At 39.1% G+C, this 21,220-nt stretch overlaps 1 protein-coding gene across 2 annotated transcripts in view; it reads right to left on the bottom strand.

Annotated features, from left to right (window-relative positions):
- Window positions 1-173: 173 nt before the first annotated feature.
- ME1 (malic enzyme 1) overlaps window positions 174-21,220 on the bottom strand; it is a 153,891-nt gene continuing 132,844 nt past the window's right edge. For both annotated transcript variants that reach the window (XM_068183962.1, XM_068183964.1), the window contains exons 10-14: window positions 11,938-12,043; window positions 8,976-9,118; window positions 6,751-6,924; window positions 2,338-2,436; window positions 174-529 (exon numbers count right to left, since the gene is read on the bottom strand). In XM_068183962.1, coding sequence (XP_068040063.1) covers window positions 371-529; window positions 2,338-2,436; window positions 6,751-6,924; window positions 8,976-9,118; window positions 11,938-12,043 — 681 coding nt within the window. In that variant the 3' untranslated portion in view covers window positions 174-370. The remainder of the gene's footprint in view (window positions 530-2,337; window positions 2,437-6,750; window positions 6,925-8,975; window positions 9,119-11,937; window positions 12,044-21,220) is intronic.

The raw sequence follows: 21,220 nt of genomic DNA on the forward strand, positions 1-21,220 counted from the left end.
TAAAATATCAAATGTATTTTTAAGTGTCCATTTAAGTTCCTGTTTAAGTTCCCACTGACGTTTGTGTCAAAACTCTTGACTCAAGATATAACCACTTTTTTCAAAAAAATCTGTCAAACTGTAGTGTAGGATATCTCAGTTAAAATAACAATCAAAATAACCAAACACAAATATATCTCTCAGATTAATTTTTATTTTCTGATGTATAATTGATGATGTCTTGATCTGAGTTTCTAACCAACTACTACGAATTAGAAAAAGTCTTCTGCATCTTAAAAAATTAGCTATTCTTAGGCTTTCTAGGCAGAAACAACCTTAACATTTTAATGCTTTTTAACTGCAGCTGATTTGTTCGTTCTTCATTAAATATTTACAATTTCACTTTCATGGCCTCTTCAGGCCAGCTGTAGGAGTCAGCCACAAAGCTGTTGTAGTCAGTACTGTACACCTGAGAGCGGATGAAGGCTTCGAGGTCCTTGGGCTGAGGATAGGTGGAGGCAGTGTTATTCCTGTAGGCTTCTTCTGCGATCTGGAAAGATGCATTAAAGTCCTAATTAGTGCTGAAAAACTATCTGAGTACACTTAACAGGATTTAAAAGTTAGACTTAGTTCAAAATCAAGATGAGACTTGACCCTCTCTGGTGCTGGCAGTCACCTGTGTTCACACTGGCTCCAGGTAAGTACTCCGTGAATAAGACTACAAGAGGATGATGTTTGTGTTTAAGTGGGTCTGACTTGGGCTACTTTTGAACAGGATTATATGTTCAGACTGTTACAAATACAGTGCTCCTCTCTGCACAGTAGTGTCTTAGCTTTTACTGTGCAGTGGTGGATAAAATATTCCACAAGCCCCAGGCACTGAATCACAATTTCTGCTTTTCTCTCATCATTTTATCCTGGTTTACCATCTTCCCAAAGCACTGTAAAAAAAGCATGATTTGTTCAAAGCTTCCATGCTCCTTGCATATTAGAGAAGATTAGTATTTGCCATAGCTTTGTAATATACTTCAAAAGAAGTAAATTCACGGGAAAAAGTAGTCCTATGCAGTGTGCAGCATGGCTGGGGGCAATACAAATATTTGCTGGCTCTTTCCTCACCCAGACCATACCTAAGTGAATCAATTATGCATCACAAAAATTAAGTTTAGAAGAGGTTGGAGCTGTCTCAACACATCAAAGTAGCCTCTCACATCTCTTGAAAAACAATCTTCAGACTGGACATTAATCTGTGAAACAAAGGAAGTCTGGCAGACAGGTTTTATGCAGCAGCACTGTGAAAAGATCTGCTTGACACTCTTTGGCGAACACTCTAATGCTCCTCCTTTGAAAAAAAAGGAGATGTTATTCTTCCTGCTTTCCTTAGCTCTCTTTAAAAGATGAATGTTCTAGTTTGGCGAGAAGCTGAGACCCCAAGTCACCTTATTAAGACTTTTTTTCTAGAGTTAATCTGAATCCCAACTCAATTTGACTGAGAAGCACTTTGGGTGTTTATGTAAGGATGTCTTCAGATCTGTGGACATAATAATCGTGGTTGAATAAGGTCTGAATTCATACCCGATGCTTGGTATTCCAAAATATTTCGATAGTGTTCCTCTCCTGGAAAAGGCAGAGGCCTCTTGGGTTGGGTTGTATGAGCCAGAATAAGTATTTTCAGGAATAAAGTTTCAACAGAGAACAGGCAGAAAGAATCACTTGGTAACATTTTCCTTCTTTTGTATTTTCTATACCACGCACAAATAGAGGAGGAATTTCTATCACTGAGTTTCTGCCAAACGCAGAGCCAGTTTGATTTTGCCTGAGGAATTTAAGTAACATTTGCACATCTACAGAACAGAGTTACTACTTGCCTAAGAAGACATGAACTTTGAGAAGGATTTTTCTTTTCTTAAACATACAGAATGAGTGAAGCTATGGCAATTGTTTCAAGTATGAGGGTTCCTTGTTATTCTTTCAAAAGCATATGAAGTGGAATTACTCACAGTAAAGTGACAAAGAGAGAAAACAATAATTGTAGGAAAAAAAGTCACACAGGACAAGCAAAAAGTTGAAACTGATAACCATGAAGGTCCAAAAGCCCTTCAGCTGTGCAGCTGGCATGACTGTGGTGGACAGCAGAGTCTGTGCTCTACAGACATACACACTTGCTGTAGATCCACAGCTCTCCTTGCATTTGGATTACCTTTACATTTCTGAATTTAAAATTTACTTTTGAAACTGCTGCATGTCCAATATCGATTCACGTAAACCAACTTGTGTGAAAGTGTGTTAGGTGATAAAATCAAACCACCTAGAGCTGGTGGGAAGACAAGAAAGCCACAAAAGGCTGAAATGACTTACCCTCACAGCAATTTTCAGTGACACGTCCTGAATAGTGACTAATGGAGGGTAGAGGCGACCTTCCTGTAAATTCTCTTCTGTAACTTGCTGCGCTATAACCTGAAATAACACAAACATCTGTAACTTGACATGCAGATGCAGCTGTATCTTGATTAGACAGTGATATTGTCTTTAGCAAAGAAATGTTTCTGCTTTGGCAAATTCCACAGATACTGCTTAATGCACCTAGAGAGCATTTTTTAGAACCACCTTTGTCATTAGGAGAAGCTATACAAGAATTAGAAATGTAGGGAGTTACGCCTTTTTCTCACTCAGACAATAAAAATTACATAAGTCTTGAGTAAGTCTATGACACACATAAGCTAGCAAATAGTTCATTGTGAGATATAAATTCCAGCCAACAATTGCAGGTGGGTCAAAGACTTCTAAAATAAAAAGAAGCACCTGTCATTCTGACAGTTGTCACATAAACCTGTGCAGGGAACAGAACTGAAACCCTTAAGTGTAAAATGCTCTGAATGAAATTACTGGCAGCTGGTATTTCTGCTATCATTAGCTACAATTTGTTTGTCTTTTAGGGACTTGAAATCGCTTTTACAGTGATCCAGATGTGGATAGAAGGAAAACTCTGCTCTGGATAACATCTGGTGGAGCCATGTATGACACACTAAGAGGTTTTGAAAACACCAGGAAAGCCCAGGAAACACTGAGACTTGCAACTGCTAATAAAGCCCAAAGAGAAAGCAAGAAGTGCATTTTTGAGGGACTATTCTAGGAAAACACTTGAAACAAAGCACAAACAAAACTTCCTACATTTCCTGTCACATTGGGTAATAGGACCCTGTACATATGCTTGTAAACATCTAGGACTGCATCAGAACAGGTGTCTGGATGCATCCCTTCCAACAGAAGTAGGTAAACAGTTTGAACTAAAGTAACCCCAGATTCAAAAGAACTCAGTGTTCTCTTATGCAATCTAACTAGAATGTTGGTAGCTGTCCTAAGTTCTTCCATTTGGAGTTAAAATGCTGACAAGAACAATAGACTCTTGAGTATAACAAGAAAAAGTATTTGTTTACATTTAAACCTGATCTTGAGAAATACAGCAGAGAAAAACCCTCTAGGGGGAGCTAAGAGAATGTAAAATCAAGTTACTGCTCTCCATAGCAGCAACCAGGTTATTTCAAAATGATATACAGCCCTTTGATGTGCATCTGAATGTAAGGAGGCACTTAGAACAAGAGGTCCCTGATGTTAACAGCTTAAGAGGGCTCTGCAGGAAAGAGGAAAGCAGAAGAAATCAACAGCAAGTTGCTCTTACTGCAATGCATCACTGAAAATTAAAGGTTCAGGAGTGGCGTACTTCTCTTTTGTGATTCTGTTTTTGATAGAAGGCAAGCCACAAAATATTTGGGCAGTGCTCAGAGTGGAAGAGGTAGCAAGATCAACTGTACAGATGCCATGCTGTTCCTTCAGACATACTCCTGTAACAGCATTGAAAACTATGCAACAACACAAACCCAAGCATTTCCAAAGAGAACAACACCCTCTTCATGTGGTGTTTGAAAAACACTTCTTGAGAACATCAGATCAGTGGCAGAGGAAAAAAATGATGAAACAACATGTGGGATTACTGAGAAAATAAGAGGTGTCACAGAAAACATAATTGTGTCAATATATAAATCCAGAATGTAACAACACTTTGAGCAGGGGGTGATTTTTCTCCACATGCTTCAAACAAGAATGGGGTAGAATAATGAGGGGGTACAGAGAATAAAAATATGATAATTAGTTTTTTTTTTGATCAAGGAAACAAAGAAAATAGATTTGGGAGAAAAAGAGAAGTCTGAAAGGAAATGCAAGACAACTGAAGGTGAACATTTCTTATGGTACTGTAGGGAAACCAAATCATCAAACAGCAGAAAATCCTGAGTTTCTTTTTCTACAGGACTCATAATCAAAGTGTGACACTAATTGCCTAAAGATGTTAAAAGGTATAAACATGTTTAAAAAAGCCACTAGGCTCATTTATGAAGGAAAAACCCGTAAAGAGTTAAAACAACCAGCACAGGAAGGCCATACAGTAAATGTTGCCAGAATGTGAGAAGCCTTTTCAGCAGAAAGATTGCTCTGTATTTCTCTTATTTAACCTCTTTTCCTTAGCTTCTGCTAGTGATTGCTTTCACAGGAAGATACCAAGCTGTTTGGATCCTAGATACAACCCAGTATGGCTATTTTCATGTTTTAAATATTAATTAATTCAAGTTTTTAATAGAAAAACTAGTGAAGCCTCATTGCAGAATCCAAATGAAAGGCAACCAAGACAAAATGGCATAAATCAAGTGGGGGCATCTTGGTTTTTGGAGGACATATTCTCCATAATGAAAAGATTTTCTTGCATTATTTCTAAACTAAACTGCAGGTAACACATGCAAGAATATTTCATTAGTTCATAATTCTCTGCTTCTTTTGTTGTGTTTGGTAGGCAACATCCCTTGCCATCACAGAACAAATGCCAGCAGTTAAGAGGTATTACAGTTTACAGTACCTTAGACTTATCATCCAAAGTCAAAGTTACACTCTATTTTACTTGGCAGGAAGAAAAGAAAATTGAAATAAAAATCTGTTCTAGTTATAACAACTACTTATTTGTGACTTTAATCAGATTTAATTGGAGAGGTGGCATAGCAAGAAGCAGGAAGTGCAGGCATGCAGCTTGGGCTGTTTCCTTTTTATAATTTCTTTTTTCAGGTAAGCTACCCTGGCAATTTAAGAAGGTCCCTCTATACAAAATGCATGGGTTTGGTTGTCTAAATTTTGCAGCATCTGGGATGCTTCCATTTCAAATGAGGAATACTATGCACTATTCTAAAACCCCCATGAAACTATTCTAATTTTATCCTTCCAGTAAAAAAGCCAAGAACATAAAACAAAAAGAGCACTTTTGCTTTTGCTTTGCAGTGTAATTATTCAGCTAAGGGCCTATATAGCCCTGCCAGCCTTCACAGCCCTGACACCTCTTCTGGCAGACTCCCCTGGCACCCACCAGCTCAGCTCACCCAAGCCCCAGAGCCCCTCACACATAAGGAGACCAGATGTGAAAGCCCTGAGCTGGGAGCAGTAAGGGGGATCCTGCCACCAACAGAACTTCCTATGCAAGACAAAACCCACATTTTTATATGTCAAACTTTTCTAGAGATTTTACTAGGGGAAAGCAACTGTATAGCAAAACCTGTACCAAAGAGTCAGGAAAGAATGTCTACCTCAAGTAAGAATTTAAAAGCCTCCTCACAATTTCTGATATTATTTTACTTCCGTGATTCTTACATTTCTTTGTTCAGAGCTGATTTTTTTTTCTGACTTCATAGACTGTCATATAAAACACAGTTCAATCCACCCACGTGCCACATTTTTTCATCAGCTCTCACCATACAGGAACCATTTCACACAAAGCAAAAAGAAGCAACTTCTGCAATGAAGTAGGGCAACTCTAACACAGCAGTTTAGACCAGGAAGTGAGGATCACCATATCCAACTGAAATTACAAGGGAGGATTTAAAGGGAAGATATAATTACCCAAAGGCTGAGGAGATGGATCATTGCCCTTTTATGATGGTTAAAGCCAGTGGAGACAGGCTGGGCTTTTTCCTAATTTTAAAGATGGAAATTGTGAATGTCTTTCTTACAGAGGGCAGGCTGTTAGCAAACCTCTTTAAAGATGCCATAGAATGCACCTTAAAAAACCTCTGAAAGTCCAACAAGGACAGCATGCAAGTGCCCACCCCTTAAGAAAGCTTTGTATGACATACTGCCTGTCACAGGATCACACTGCCTATCAGCTGCCCTTGAGTGAGAGCCAAGGACCACTTTCTTCCCTTTAAACCACGAAGAGCACAGAAGGAGCAAGAATCTGGAATGAAATGTTCCTTAGAGAAGATGCAGGAGCTGAATAATGCATTCACACATCTGCTAATTGGTGCAGCATTTTTTTCCTCTTTTTTATTGTTCCATAGTTCAAATTCAAACACTTTTTGTAAGCAAAACACTCACACGAGTCACCCCAAAGCACATAACATCAATCATAGTAATTCCTTTCAATCTAAAATCAAACCTACGTGCCTGTGCATGCAACTGTACACATGTGCATTTACCTGTGGTAGCAAAGTACTGAAATCTTTTTTTTTATCCTTCCCAACAGAAGGTAAAGTTTATGTCGGGTGAGCTTAATCCAAGTGTTAACTTTTTTAAATGACTTGTCCAAATACAATTTATAAAGAACAACACACCTTGCAAATAAAGGCCTTACACAGAAAGCAGTATTTTTCCCGTTTTAAAGTTTAGCTGTTCCTGTTTAACTGCTCATTAATACTAAGTCACTAAATTATGGAGTTTAAATAACTTTGAATACAGTACCTCAGCAGTCGTGAGGAATACATTCTCATCAATATGTCTCATTCCACATGAAATAACACCAAGGGCAACTCCTGGGAACACATAGGAATTGTTACCCTGTCCAGGATAGAGAGTTTGTCCACTTGGAAGAGTGACAGGATCAAAAGGACTTCCACTGGCAAAAATCCCACGTCCCTAAATTGTAAGAAGAAAAAGAAAGCACATTAATTGAGAGATTGCTGTTGAAATATTTCTTGCATCCTTTTAAATATCCACCAATGTGGAAGCTGGGTTGAATCTATTTATCATCTCTTTGAAGAGGGTGTTGGAGCTATTTGCCTGAGTATGTCTCAAGAACATTAGGATGTAGATCCTGGAGATCATAGGTGATTCTCTGTGGCTGTCTAACCCGATCTGTACCATTTAGAAGGAGGGAAACTGAAGCCAGAAGTCATTATTCACTTTGTGCATCCATGCCAGAAGAAGCTCCATGGCAAGTACAGAGTTGTAAAACCCAAAGTGAGCAATACTGCTATGGTAGCAACAGGTGATGCTACTGGGCTTTTTTCCCAATAGCAAAGCACCCCAAAATGACACTAAGGCAACTAAATGTTGTGCTTTTGGATGGGGGGATTTATGAGGAGCTCTGGGCAGGCAGAGATCTCTTTTCTTCCCAATCTCACACTTCAAGCCCTTGAGCCCATTCCACAGCTCAACAGAATGACCAAGGTGCAAGCTTTGTCCCAGGAACATCATCCCATAGAGCAACTGCACAAGTCAGTGTGGAACCTCCTCTGCCAGGACCTTGGGGGTCCCCTCTTTGTAACATACTGAGTAGGGTGAAGGCACCAACTCAGGCACCTGCCAGTATTGATAAACCATTAGAATGTTTCCCAGCAGGTTTTTGGGCAATGCCAGGTAGGACTGTGGCTAGCAGGGCCCAGGTGTCATGCCCAGACTGGCACAGGCAGGCAGTAGGGAAGAGCCAGCCTGTTTGGGGGAATTAAGAGACTTTAGCTATACGGGTACAAGTTACACTGGAACACTTGTCCTGAGGACAAGAGATCTGCCTCTAACTCAGTTTAGGCTGCAGCTCATGTGGGAGTGACACTGCACAGGCTCAGTGTCTGCAGCCCAAAGGCCCCTGGCTCCTGCCTCTCTGGGGAGGGAGCACCCTTGAATTCATGCAGTGAATTTAGGTGGGGAAGAAAAGTCAGCCTTTACTTATGCTAGCACTGCAAAAGTGAAAAATATCACTGTTAAATACTTCAGAAGCACTTTGTATCAGAAATATCTCTGCCTATTTTAGAGAACTGGAAACTGAAATGCACTGTAGTGCATTTAAAAATAGGCCACTGTTGCTATTCAGCTCTTCAGAAGAATATTCTGTTTTGTTTGGTGTCATGCACTATAATCCTGGCCTGCTTATTACATGTTTTGGTGACAGATCAAATACTTCAGAGTGTCTTTTGCCCTGTTTACCTCATGTGGTTACCCACTACAACCAACCCTTCATGTAGATTGCTTCCCTGGCTCCTGCACTGGGCTGTAATTACATCTGTGCTGTGGAGAATGGACATGCTAAATTTGTCTTTTAAACACTGAGAAACTGTCATTCAAAATGCCCTGTATTTGACAAGAAATCCAAATATACCCTCTACGAAACACATACAGTCAGGTACATATATATTTTAAATGCTAGGCTGAATTACAGGCTAATGTGTTTATCAGTACTTCTATAAAAAATAAGCAAGCTCAGTTCTCTTAATTCTTACCTATGTTTATGAAACAGAAAACTTTGTAAGAAGAGTCAGTCACCCCAGTTCTTAAAACAGAATGATTTTAAAGATTCTGTTTCATGTATTGAAGTATTTTCTTACCCTAAAGAGTATTTATGAAATCTCAAATGAAAAGCATGCCACTGTGTGTATATATAACACAAAATGGTACAGTTCATAATGCTTTAATGATTGACGGTGACTGATGCTTTGGTTATAATAAAGATTATGAGTGTTGCCTACACCAATAAAAGCTATGAAATGTTTTTATGAGAGTGCAAGCACGCAGTAAATTCAGTGAAATTGCTTTGATAAAATCTGAAAAATCTGTTACTTAATTTAACTCATTTTATCTATGTACAGAGACATGAATAGTACCTGCTACTCCACCCTCTGTCCTCCTCCCTTTTAAAATTTAATTTCAGGCTTTTCATGACTTATACTGGAAAGATGTTAATCTTTGGTTACCTGTGTGTATTTGTAGCACTGCTCAGCAGTACATTCTGCTTTGCTGGTGGGATTGCTGAGAGCAAAAATGATAGGATGTTTGTTCAGAGCAGCCATATCCTGAAGAATTTGTGTAGTAAAAGCACCACCAATTGCAGCAACTCCTAAAGAAGAAAAACACACATATAACAAGTAGACAAATTAAATTAGTTCAAGGTAAGACATGTATGTCACCTGTAAAAGAACAGAGCTCCTTTTTCTCTTTCTCCCTCTTTAAAATGGAGTCCAACCTTTTCCCTAACATGTAGTTGAAATAAAGTTTTGTATAAAAGATTTTGCAATAGTGAAACTTCAGTATTATCCCTAGCATAAGGCAGAACCTATTCGCCCCTGTACAATCTGGTGAATTTCTCCTTTCCTTTTTCTCAGGCCCTTTGTGCAAGATAAAAATGTTATCACTTAACCTGCAGCTAGGTCCAATATGGACTAGATAGATGAAGCTCTGGATCCTAAAGTTTTGTGCAACAGACTGGATAGTTTCTCCCAAATCCAGTGTGTCAGATTTCAGTTTTTTTCTGACATGATGAGTAAAGTCTCTGCCTTCTACATCTGAGCTGAGCTGATAAATAGTAATTTTGAGATCAGGCCTTCCCTGACAGCAACATTTTTTTTTTTAATACTTCCTTTTTCCTTGCACCAGAGATGCTTTTCTATTCCCTATACTGTCCACACTTCTAAATGCTATTCACAGGAACTGAATGCCACTCTTGCACTATGAAATCATTTAACTTAGGTTGTACTCTGCTGCTGCATTGCAGACTTGCAGCCAGTACTTGGATCTTGGACCTCAGGCAATTCACGACCGAAGAGGGGGGTGTGTGATGTTTTTGAGATACCAAGTACATCTATATTTCTGAATAATCTACAAGAGCTGGGAATTCAAGGATATCCACACCTTCAGTGAAAATGAACAGATAAACAGATCTTGGAGTAAAATTAAGGATCTTTATTTTACTGGAGGCGTCTCTCACCTGGCTTGGAGAGAAGGTAGCCTCCTTTTTTCTGACAGACCCCAGTGCCTGACACCCCATTCTGCTTTCCACACAGCATCTGAGTTTCAAAAGCAGGAAAAAGAGCTTGTTTTCCCTCTCTTGGGGAGTGGAAATGGATTAAAACCCAGGCTGGGAAAGGAGAGCCTGGAACTTGAGCCTTTCTCGGGTCAGTATTGTAACATCTCGTCACTGATGCTCAAATGAGCATCCTGACAGTGCCCGGTCTAAAAGGACACCTTGGGATTTGCCTGAGGAGAGCCCCAGGTCCTTGGGGGAGGTGAAAGGGGCCCTCACTGCCCAGAGCTGGCTCTAAGGTTGTGCTTCAGGACTAACATTTCTTTAAGGCATCTCAGAGTATTTTCTGACTGATTCCACATGGAGCATGTTATCATTTGTCACATAATATTATTTTTTGCAACTCTGAGTCCTCTGTACTTCACCTTCTATGAATGGACAGGGATGCTTAGATGCAAAAGCTCTGAAAGACCAGCTGAGCCACTCTGTGATGAACAGTTGTGTAACAGACTGTTACAAACCTTAGTTTCTGGTTAAATCTTCAGCTGCCAAGTGTTTAATGTCTTCTAAAACTGCCTCTGGACAGACAACAGTAAGAATGACAACTGTCTTCAGATTTAAGATAAAACAAAATGCTTACAGCTTTTTTTTTTTAATTGCAGTTTCTTAGACTCGGTCTATCTAAATTAAGGCTTTTCCTTGAGCCATTGCAGGCAATGAAATGTGTATAAGGATTTGCTCAGACAAAGCTAAGTAAAACAGTGGGAGGAGGACTATCAATGTATTTCCCCATGACTCCAAGTACTCCAGGGCACATACTGAATGTCTAGTCACTCGAACCAGAAATCCCCAATATTAGTTTCTATTGCTGTTTCTGATGGAAGAGATGTCATTATACAGAACTGATAAGAGAAAGTGACCTTGAGGGAAGAGTCACATAGGTTTATACATAAAAACTACACACAGTAAAATCTCTATTTCATGGCCGCAAATCTTCCCTAAGCATCCACACACCTTTATCTGGACAAATATTCCTGCATTCTACTCTTCTGTCCCTCTAGCTTTTTCAGCCTTGTAGTATACTAAGTAAATTCTCCAGACCACTTTGTCTCCTCTGCCAGTCAAATCTTTGTGTAGCACAGGAAAAGAAACACTTCATTTACCTCACTGATGACCACCGGCAAAAGTAGATTTTACTGAACAAGGACCATGTGGTGTAGGCATAGTCAAAAAGGTAGCTGGTAAAATGTAGGATAATTATCACTGTGGCATTTCAGTTTTCTAGAATCTGATGAATGACTTTACTAGCTAGATAAATTAATCTTCAAGTCTTACTTTTTTAAAAAAAACCACCAAGAGTACTTGCAGCTCATTCCTGAAACTGTCACTGAAATATAATAACCAAACTATAGAGAGCTGAGCAATCCATTATTGAGATCACAATCCTTCAGCTTTTACAAAAGAAAAGGTCTCTGTAAAAATCTGCATTTTGGTCTGCAAAAAGGACTGCTGGCTAAGGAACCTAAATGTGGGCAAAAAGAAGACTCAGATACAGCACCATATTTGCATAGCTTTACATGAGCTTAGCTCAGTTTTCTCACTCTAAGTTTGAGGTTATTTGTATTACACCAGAAGTAATTTAGGAAGGTGGTAAGGTCCTCCATCAGATGTTTAAACCCAGTCAGATTCTTTCCCTTGTAAAATGGATGGCTCAGAATGAAAGCAGTGTTACATGCTCGGATAGTTACTATTTGTTCAGTTGCTTAAGATAGAGTCCATTATGCACCCAGTGTTTTCTGAAAACACACAAAGGTAAACTCTGTTCAGAGCAACTTGATCTTCTCTTCAGACAAAGCCAGATCCCCATTTTTTTTCAACAAAGAATAAGGTCATTGCCTTAAAGTCAAAGAAATTACCTATTAGCACGGACGGTTTTATATCTTTAACAATATCTTCTAGATTTTTCATTTCACGATGTTCGTGGGCAAAACGCTGTTTCTCATGTGTTAATGAGGCACGCCCCTGAGTACGGAACAACAAGAAACATATTTAAGTTAAATGGAACCTAATATCCTGTTTATGTATCTGGTTTAACTCATCCTATTTTCATTTATATTTTTGCATCTATCGTATCAAACAAAGTTACACCGTGTACAGCTAATATGCTTAGGATAATTTAGGACTAATCTATTTGTCTAAGCAGTCAATAAATTCAGTAATTGTACTTTGAATCAAAAACAGCTGCAGAACACCACAGTTTTAACATCTACTTGAGCAATTATATGAGATTTGTAACTTAGCAAAATAAAAATAGCTTCTCCTAGCTTTTTCAGCTTTGCTCTTGTCTGAAAGTATGGAGACAATATGGTGTGAGTATTTAGACTATAGTGGAGTGTACATTTCTCTTCACATTTTTCATATTTAAGTAATTCATTATTAAGGATGGAATATAAAAATAATTCTAACCAGATGTCTGGTGCACTGTTTCTGCATTAGCAAAATTGTCAGCCGTGTAAAAACTTTCGCCCTGATCTCTACTGGCAATTTCCTCTCACCAATGGCCAACAAGGTTTCCAAACAGAATATGATAGATGCAGGAGAAAGGGCTATAGAGTATCACTGACATTGACTTGGGCTGCACAGTGGGTTTGAGCTCAGTGTAACGTGGAGTGCAGGGTGAGAATGGGCCAGAGTCTGTGAAAATGCTGTTAGTTGTCTAAATATGCAGAGCTTTGTCTGTACACAGACATCTGAAAATTTCAGCAGAAAAGTTTAAAATGAGCACACCTCCACCCCTTGGTTTAGTCTTGGACCTGCAGAAAATATCACTGCAAAGGCACTTTTCAAACACAAGTCTAGAAGATGGTTCCAGCCCTTCAAACATCTTTCAATTTCAGACAGAAAGATGCAGACTAAACAGATATATAGAGAAGTACATGAGGAAAATTGAATGCTGAATGTAATTTTGAACAAATAGCCAGAACAGATATGTATCATCTCCCCAGCCACACCTTTTACAACTGGTAAAATGAAAATTTCCTTAATCTTAGCAAGATTATTAAGGCTACATGGAAGTATTGGAACAGAATTCATTCCATGATTCCACCAAAGTCTATGAATTTGAAAATTTTGGCTCAATTTAGGCCTGCATACACCATCAGACATAAGCCAAAATTAGTTTTTATAACAAAACTGAGAAAGCTGATGCTTCATTTCAGACCACGATTGTGCAGTGTGGCAGCATGTAGCCGTGCCAGTCCCATCACTGAAGCTCCTCTGCTGGTCCTGGCTCAGCCACTGCCAGAGCTGGTGGGCAGAAGAAGAGGCTGTTGCTCATTTCCATCTGCAAGGAAAAGTGCTTCCATCCCAAGTGTGCCACAGGAAGCTGTCATGAGGTCAGGGCTGACTGAGCTGCTCTGCCCCACAGCATGCCAGCTTCTTTTGGCTCACCCATGATTACAGGGCATTTCCACAGACCTCTCTTTTCTATTCTGCACATTTTTTATGTCTCGATGGGCTTATGCAGGTCTTAAGTGTTCTCCTAGAGTGATCAGCACAGAAATACTAAGACAGGGGCACTTGATTTCCTTGGTGGATAAAACGTGGAATTGTCAGCCCTGAGGGAATGCCACAGTATTAACCATTTTTGGCATGTTCACGACTGAATCATTCCACCACCATATGCATTTTGCAGCCTGCCATTTCTCAGCATCCCAGCAGATGTCCCCACAGTCTGCACACACACTTTAGACCCATCTCATTTTAAAGCAGGAACTTTCCTTAATGTTTTCAAGGGAAAAATATGAAGCTTTTAGTCAGCAAAGAAAAAGAAACCCCAATATTTATAACTTCCAGACAAAAAGCTAGTTGCTAGGATTAACTCAAAATACTTTAATAAAAGCCACTTCTCATTCTAATCAGGTGATTGGTTGGAAATGAAATGCTTGGTGGCAGGTTTGCTGGGCAGCCAGGAGTGCCCTGGGCCACCATCCAGTCCCAGGCTGCTTCTTGAGATGGTTCCTTAATGGTTCATCATGTTGCTGCTGAGGAGGCCAGTTTTCCATCTGACCTTAAAACACAACCTCTAGGAGACTGCCTTGGGCTACCAAGGAAAATAACATCACCTCCAAGGGCTGTGACCAGATCTCTCTTCAGGCTGTGACAGGCTGGTAATTCTGAGCCCCTCCAGAATCTGCAGATCTGGACAGATTGCTCAGGAAAGGTGACCTTTGATTTTTTTCCTCAGTATGTAACAGCCAAGAGATCAGGCTGACATTTTAGTGGATAAAAATATTGCTATTCTTTCATTTTCAATTTCAGGAAAAACAAACAACCAAAATCTTTCATGAAGTAGACTTTCTTTTTTATACAAGTTTTACACTTGACTGGCTTTTGAGTAGGTGTTAAAACACTTACTGATGAAACACCAGGGATTCAAAGTCCTGACATTGACCATGATCTCTCATTTAATTGGCTACAAAGGAGTACTGAAACAGTAAGGATGTGATCCACTGCAACATTTTTCAGGCTGCTAGGTAGCGAGATTAGTGCTAGCTGGATGGGTCAGCTCAGGTTAGATTCACTTCTGCCTTACCCCAATTTCTATCTGTTCTTAATTTCCTACACATGATATCCTAACATTCTAAAAAAAACAAAACAAAACCAAAAAAAAACCAAAAAAAAAAAACAAAAACCCAATGCAAATCAAAACCAAAACAATTTAAAATTTATTTATTTATTCAGCTTTGGTCTGAATTATTTTGATCCCATTAGTCAGCATAGATCATGTTAAAATATTAAATTATGTGGCTTAGCAAAAATAACAACAGCTATGTGCACAGAGATTTTTGCTTGGAAAATGTTCATAAAAGAAATTATATGCTTGGGTTATTTTCTGGTTTTTTTTAATATTTATATTTTAAAATAAATTAGAATCATAGAATGGTTTGGGTTGGAAGAGACCTTAAAGATCATCTCCTTCCACCCAGCCTGCCATGGGCAGGGACACCTTCCACTAGACCAGGTTGCTCAAAGCCTTGAACACTTCCAGGGATGGAGAATTCAAAATTTCTCTGGGCAACCTGTTCCAGTGTGTCACCACCTTTACTATAAAAAAGTTTCTTCCTAATTTCTAATATGAATTGACCCTCTTTCAATTTAAAGATGAAATCCCTTGTCCTATCACTCCATGCCCTTGTAAAATATCCCTCTCCAGCTTTCTTACAGGCCCCTTTAAGTACTGGAAGGTAGATAGAAGGTCTCCTGGGGCCTTCTGTTCTCCAGGCTGAACAATCCCAATTCTCTCAGCCTTTCCTCATAGGAGAGGTGTCAGAAATGTATTTTCATTGTTAATTCAGTGATCCCAAAGGAGCTACATAACACTTCCCTAAGTTCTACACCCAAGATGTCAAGACCAGCCAGCTGATCTGATTACAAAACTTCTAAAGTTTAGAGGCCAGTCCTTTAGACAGTATTTTTTTTCTCCACAAACTGATAAATTCTTACGTTCTGCTCTCCACCAAGTAGAAAGGCAGCAGCAAGAGCATGACTAGCTTTCCTCTGTGCCCTGCCAACAGGGCAAGCAAAGAAGGAATAAACAATTCAGTTTTGTGTATCTTCCTTAAAATAAGGGGTTGCCAGTCCATTTAGTACAAGCTTCCAGACATTCATCCCTGAATGCCTATAGCTGGAATAAGAAATCACAGAGGTTTTGTCAGCCAGCAGAAAGAGGATGGAGCCAAAATGCAGATGTCTCAATTCTGGATTTGTGTGGTTTGCTGTCTTGTCTCCTTCCTGACAATGGAGTGGTGCAAGCGGCTGGACCTGTCAGTGCTGAGCTGCTCTGACTAAAACATCTTCCAGAAGCACAGAGCACATCTTCTGACATGTCCATTTCCAGCCCTGGCTTAGCCAGCTTTTTTACTGTGGCTGCTGGGAAATGAGCAGCAAAAGATCAACACAAAGCAGCATAAATCAGAAATTACTCTGGTCTGCCTGCATCTTCATAATCCTAAAATACTAACATGGCACAGAGCTTACTGGTATTTCCTTTCTTCTCCTAATAGGAAAAAGAAAAAATGTAAAATACACAATACTTTGAAGAGTTTGAATGAGCTCTGAGGTTCTGTGTATGAAGCTCTGAGCATTTTAAGTAGAAACATCATCTTCAGTCACATTCAGATATGTCTTCTAAGTCCACTGTCCTGCTCTTTCAGCATCATTAACAATTCATTCAGTCAATGAAAAGGGCTCAGAAAAACTAGCAGTTTAAAGACCTCTGCAGTACACCAAACCTCTGTACAATCTCATTGCTTCACTGAAGCGCCTCAATGCTCACCACACGGGACAGACTTTTTTGGACAGATTTTTTCCAGGAGCTGCTATCAAAGGATGTTACTGCACTGTTGCTCAAATAGCTGTATGAAGACTCCTCCAGGCCAGGCATCAGTTGTCTTAAGGTCTATTATGTTTTCTATTATGTATAGTATATGTAGCTGTACATAAAGATATATGTCTCTCTCCTGCATCAAGGGACACTACCCAAATCCAAATAGAAAGTCTTTCACACTGAAATCCACAGATGAACCAAGAGATTTAATGGGATACCTGTGCAGCTATTTTGAGGGGAGGACACAAACTCACAAACTCTTTCAATAGAAAGAGGAAAGCAAAGTGAGAAAAAGAGGCTATACATTCTTCATGCTTTTACTTCCCAAATGTATTCATCAACTCAAGAAAGAAATAAAAAAGCACCAAGATTATTTCCTTATAATTTGAAATGCTTATACATTTTTCTAATCTTTTATAGAATAAGTAATTTTCTGGGGGCATTTTAGTAAGTTTGCTTGAATTGGGGAAAAAAAAAAAAACAACCCAAAACCAGAAAATAAAAACAGCCAACTAAAAAAAAAAACTACTAAAAGCTAATGCACCACGAAGAAAATCATAGTATCTTTAATGGATAATCAGACTGCCTGAATTAACTACACAATATACTTTCACTAGAATACTGAAGGTTGAGAATATGAATAACACTCAAAAAGATTTATAATCCTTAAGTCCAAAGACTCCAAATGAAAATGCCAGAAATTACTTTTTAGTGGAAAAGTATTGCTTCTATCACAGTATCATTCTGTACCAAGAAACCTTTCGGTTATTTTGGATTTGAACAAAAGAGAACAAAGCAGCCTGAAAACAGATATATTAGAAGTCACCATGGCATCTGAGATGGAAAGTAATATGAACTAAATTCTTTATTAGCAAATGAATTACAAAGGTGGACTGTGTTAAATCAGCAGATGAAGTGCAGAGATAAAGAAACAATAGTAGCATTCTCTGATTGTGGCATTATGTATGAAAGACGTTGGCAATCCTAAAATGTCTCTACTCCTTAACAGGTCGGAGTCATTGGTATTATATTTTATTATTACAAAACACAGTCATATGAACAGCAGGACCTTTCAATTCAAGGAGCAAAATGAAGTAATAGGACTCAGTAGTTAATAGTTCTATGAAAAAATTGCTTGTGTTTTGGATTTGAAATGACAGCAGTTCATAGGGACCCGTTTCAGGGTTCTGAAGTTTTTAGTTTAAGGGTCTGATCAACAGGGATCAGGTTTCAAGCAAATGTACATCACAGTTTTCACAGAAAGTTACTCTTATCATCATATTATAGCCAAACTGAGGCTCAGATAACAAACAAAAATGACCCATCAATAAAACCCTGAGAATTTTCATAGAAAACAGCTGTAAAAACAGGAGACCAGACTGCACAGCAGACATCTATATGGGAAATTAGAAAATGGGAGGCAAACCTTACAAGTACCACCAATGTGCAGCCTAATGCCATGGCGTGTTAGAGCTGGTTCTGCGGGGCTGCCGCAGGAGCCAGGGCTGAAGAGCAGAGCAGCTCTGTGCCAGCGAGGCGAGAGAGGCAGGGCTGGAAGCTCTCCAGGAGCTGCTCTTCCCATCAGCTGGGAAGCAGCTGCGAATCAGGCAGAGCACCCTGACGACTGAGCTGTCCCACATTTGAGGCAGGGCTGGCTCTCGTCCCGTCGCACAACCACGGCGGCACAAATCTATTTATATAAACACTTGCCTTCATTTCACTGTGTCAACTGTGGCTTATTTAAACAAGAGCTCAGAGATCAGTACACAGATACATTAATAAAATAATTTGAGGTTCTTAAATACTGAAGACATGAGAACCACAAAAGACATGAGAACTGTAGACCAGGGAGCAAAGCAGTCCATTAGGAACTTGAGTATTTCCAACTGCAAATGTTTTAAATGTTTTGGTCTTACTTGCATTTTTCCTGTTAATTCCCTACTGCAGAGTTTAAATACTAACAAAAAAGCAATTGTGAAAAAAAATGTGGTTAAGAGTCATAGGAGAAGGTAGTGAAGCACCTCCCTTTTGGGAGATGGTCGCTACGTGGCTTTTTTATCTGTTTCATCGCAAGTAAATCCCTGTCTAAAGGCTGTTGAGAATTCTAGGCAGGGACTACAGAGAGACCTCCGTGGGAGGCCCCAGAATCATGAAGGGGATGGCACAGGAGGGGCACAGAGAGCGGGCTGGGAGGGGACAGGCCAGGCTGCCCACAGCCAGAACACCAGGACAACATCAAGTACAAGTCACAAAATGCAAAATGAAAAGGGTGGAGGTATGGATATGGACTCACTAGGCAGGGGTTGACTCAATTCCAAGGGCCTGCAGGTGACAGGCACTCCTGTGCCACCTCATTTAGGAACCAAAAATCAGAGACATGTAAGCCCTCCCAAAACCCTATAACTGAGATTCTATGAAGTGACAGTGCCTCCTGATCAGGCCCATCCTCTAACACCTAAAGGTGAAGAAAATACATTAAAACTAAACTAGGCAACTTGGGCACACAATTAATAAACAGTTTGTTGCCAAAAGACTTGAGATTTTGAAGAGACAATGTCATAATAGTTGGCAGTAAAACGTACAATTACGGTAAGAAATACAATTCTGGTGTTGACTTTAAAACTCATTGTTAGAAAAGTAGGGCTGTTTTAGTCCTGTAAAATTTATAAAGTACCTTTTCCATGTAAAAAAGCACACATGGTTAATAGGTTAACAAGGTTAACAGGCAGGACAAAATTTATAAAGATAATGATTTCAAGAAGATAAGATCTGAGAACCAGAGTAAATCACAAATCCATAGAACAGCAGAAAATTGAGCAAATCAATAATTAATTTCAGTTACAGAGCATGAGGAAAAGAAATAATAAACCACCCAAATTAGGTCCCCATCTCATCAGTACATCTAATGCACACAGTGTCAAAGTGTTACATGCCAGCAAAGGCAATGGGTTTTGGTGGTGTCTCTTTTAGAGAAACACCCCACCAATCACCCTTTTGCCTTGTCCTCACTTGTTTTCATACATTACTCACTGAGCATGAGTAATGCCACAAGCATTCGGAGAGAAATTAATGTTTCCTTTTTGCAAAACTTGTACTTGATGTAGAAAATGACAAATGCGAGATTTAAGTGCACAGATTAATTCCCCAGGCATCAGAAAAACTGATGAAGCAAACAAGGATTGCTTTGCTGGGATGGTACATGAGTAAAATAAGGCAGAAACTGCTTTGAGTGACTGTGGCACCTTGGAGATACTCAAGGCATTGCATCTTTGCTAAAATGTAAATCATTTTTTTGGCTGGAAGAGTCCCAGCCAGTTGCAGTCAGCCATAAAAGAATAGATCAAAAACAGAAGTGTCAGAATAATTGACTGTTGAGAAAAAGAAAGCTAGAAATAATTAAAAGTCAGCAGAACTGGCAGACAGTGGTATATAAAAGCTAAAAACATAATCAAATTCATCTAGTATGAAATTGAAACTTTTTAAAAGAATGATTATTTATTAAAAAAATTTTAAAAGTAGTAACAGACAGTCTGGATGGGATTCAGTTTGTTATTATGATATTTCATTGTGAGTTCGATATTATGATATTTCATTGTGGCCTCTGAAAATTCTTTCACTTGTTGTTTGAGTCTGGCACTGAAATTCTGGTATCATTCCAAACGCCCCCCTTTCTCTTCCATCATTCTCTAAGCAAAGACTGAACTATGTATGTACCCACCTTTGATCAAACCATGAGCTTTAATCAGGGTCATATCCAATGCCAGTTAATTGGTTGTGAGACTCTTTTGCAAATAAAATTGCCAGGGATAATGAAATGGGGGAAAGAGGATGAAAAATGAAATCCTTTTATGTGACCATCTACAGGTTTACCTGGTTACCTCATTATAATTAATTAGGACCACAGAAATTGTTAATTTTTTGGGATCTATTTCAATCTTCCTCTGATACTAGAAGATCAATATTCTGAGGCCTTCTGCCATCAGACCTCAGTGAATATTCTTGTGCTTGTCATACAGGGTTTAAGATCACACATCTAAGGGATATTTAAAATACAAATCACTGGATTAGACACAAGTATTACTGTGCTGAACTAGAAAGAATAGAGTGCAAAACTGTAAAAAGAAGCATTTCTCCATGGTGACTTACTCTTTAAAATTAAGGATGACATTCATCCCTCTGCAAAGGAACAACTTTTGTGCAGTGGAGATTATGTGGTGTACAAAAATGTAATGCTGCCGTGCAAATTACAGAAAAACTTCACTGCAAGAGAAGTACGTTTGGTAGCCCAGGAACATTCCCTGTCCATCCTCAGCACAGGAGCAGCCATCCTTGGCAGAGGGTGGGAGAAGTTTCTACTAAGTCCATTTAAATATTAAAAATGCCTTATTAACTGTATCATATTCCTAGGAAGTTCCAAGAACTCTCTTGCCTATCACCCTACCCTGTTCTTGGTATTGCCTTAAAAAAAAAAACAAAACAAAAAGCAATAAAAGCCTTTGCAGCACATTACTGAAATGCTCAAACAATGGTGAATCTTATGAATATCCCAACATTCTCCCATTCTGCCTCTTCTCAACTAGTTGACACAAAAGAATTTACTGTCTTTAAAGTTCGTGGACTAAGACTTGGCTACTAATACAGCTAAACATGACACTATGGCAGCTTTAAAGAAGACACAAAATGTGTTCACCTCACATCACACACTTAGGTAATCTGTGGGATTAACAGATAAAAAATATGGGAACACTGAGAATAGGGGAATGGAATGTGGAAGACATTACCCACCAATGTGTTTATATAGGTAAATAAAT

Source organism: Anomalospiza imberbis, chromosome 3 (assembly GCF_031753505.1).
Source record: "Anomalospiza imberbis isolate Cuckoo-Finch-1a 21T00152 chromosome 3, ASM3175350v1, whole genome shotgun sequence".
Taxonomy (NCBI): Eukaryota; Metazoa; Chordata; class Aves; order Passeriformes; family Viduidae; genus Anomalospiza; species Anomalospiza imberbis.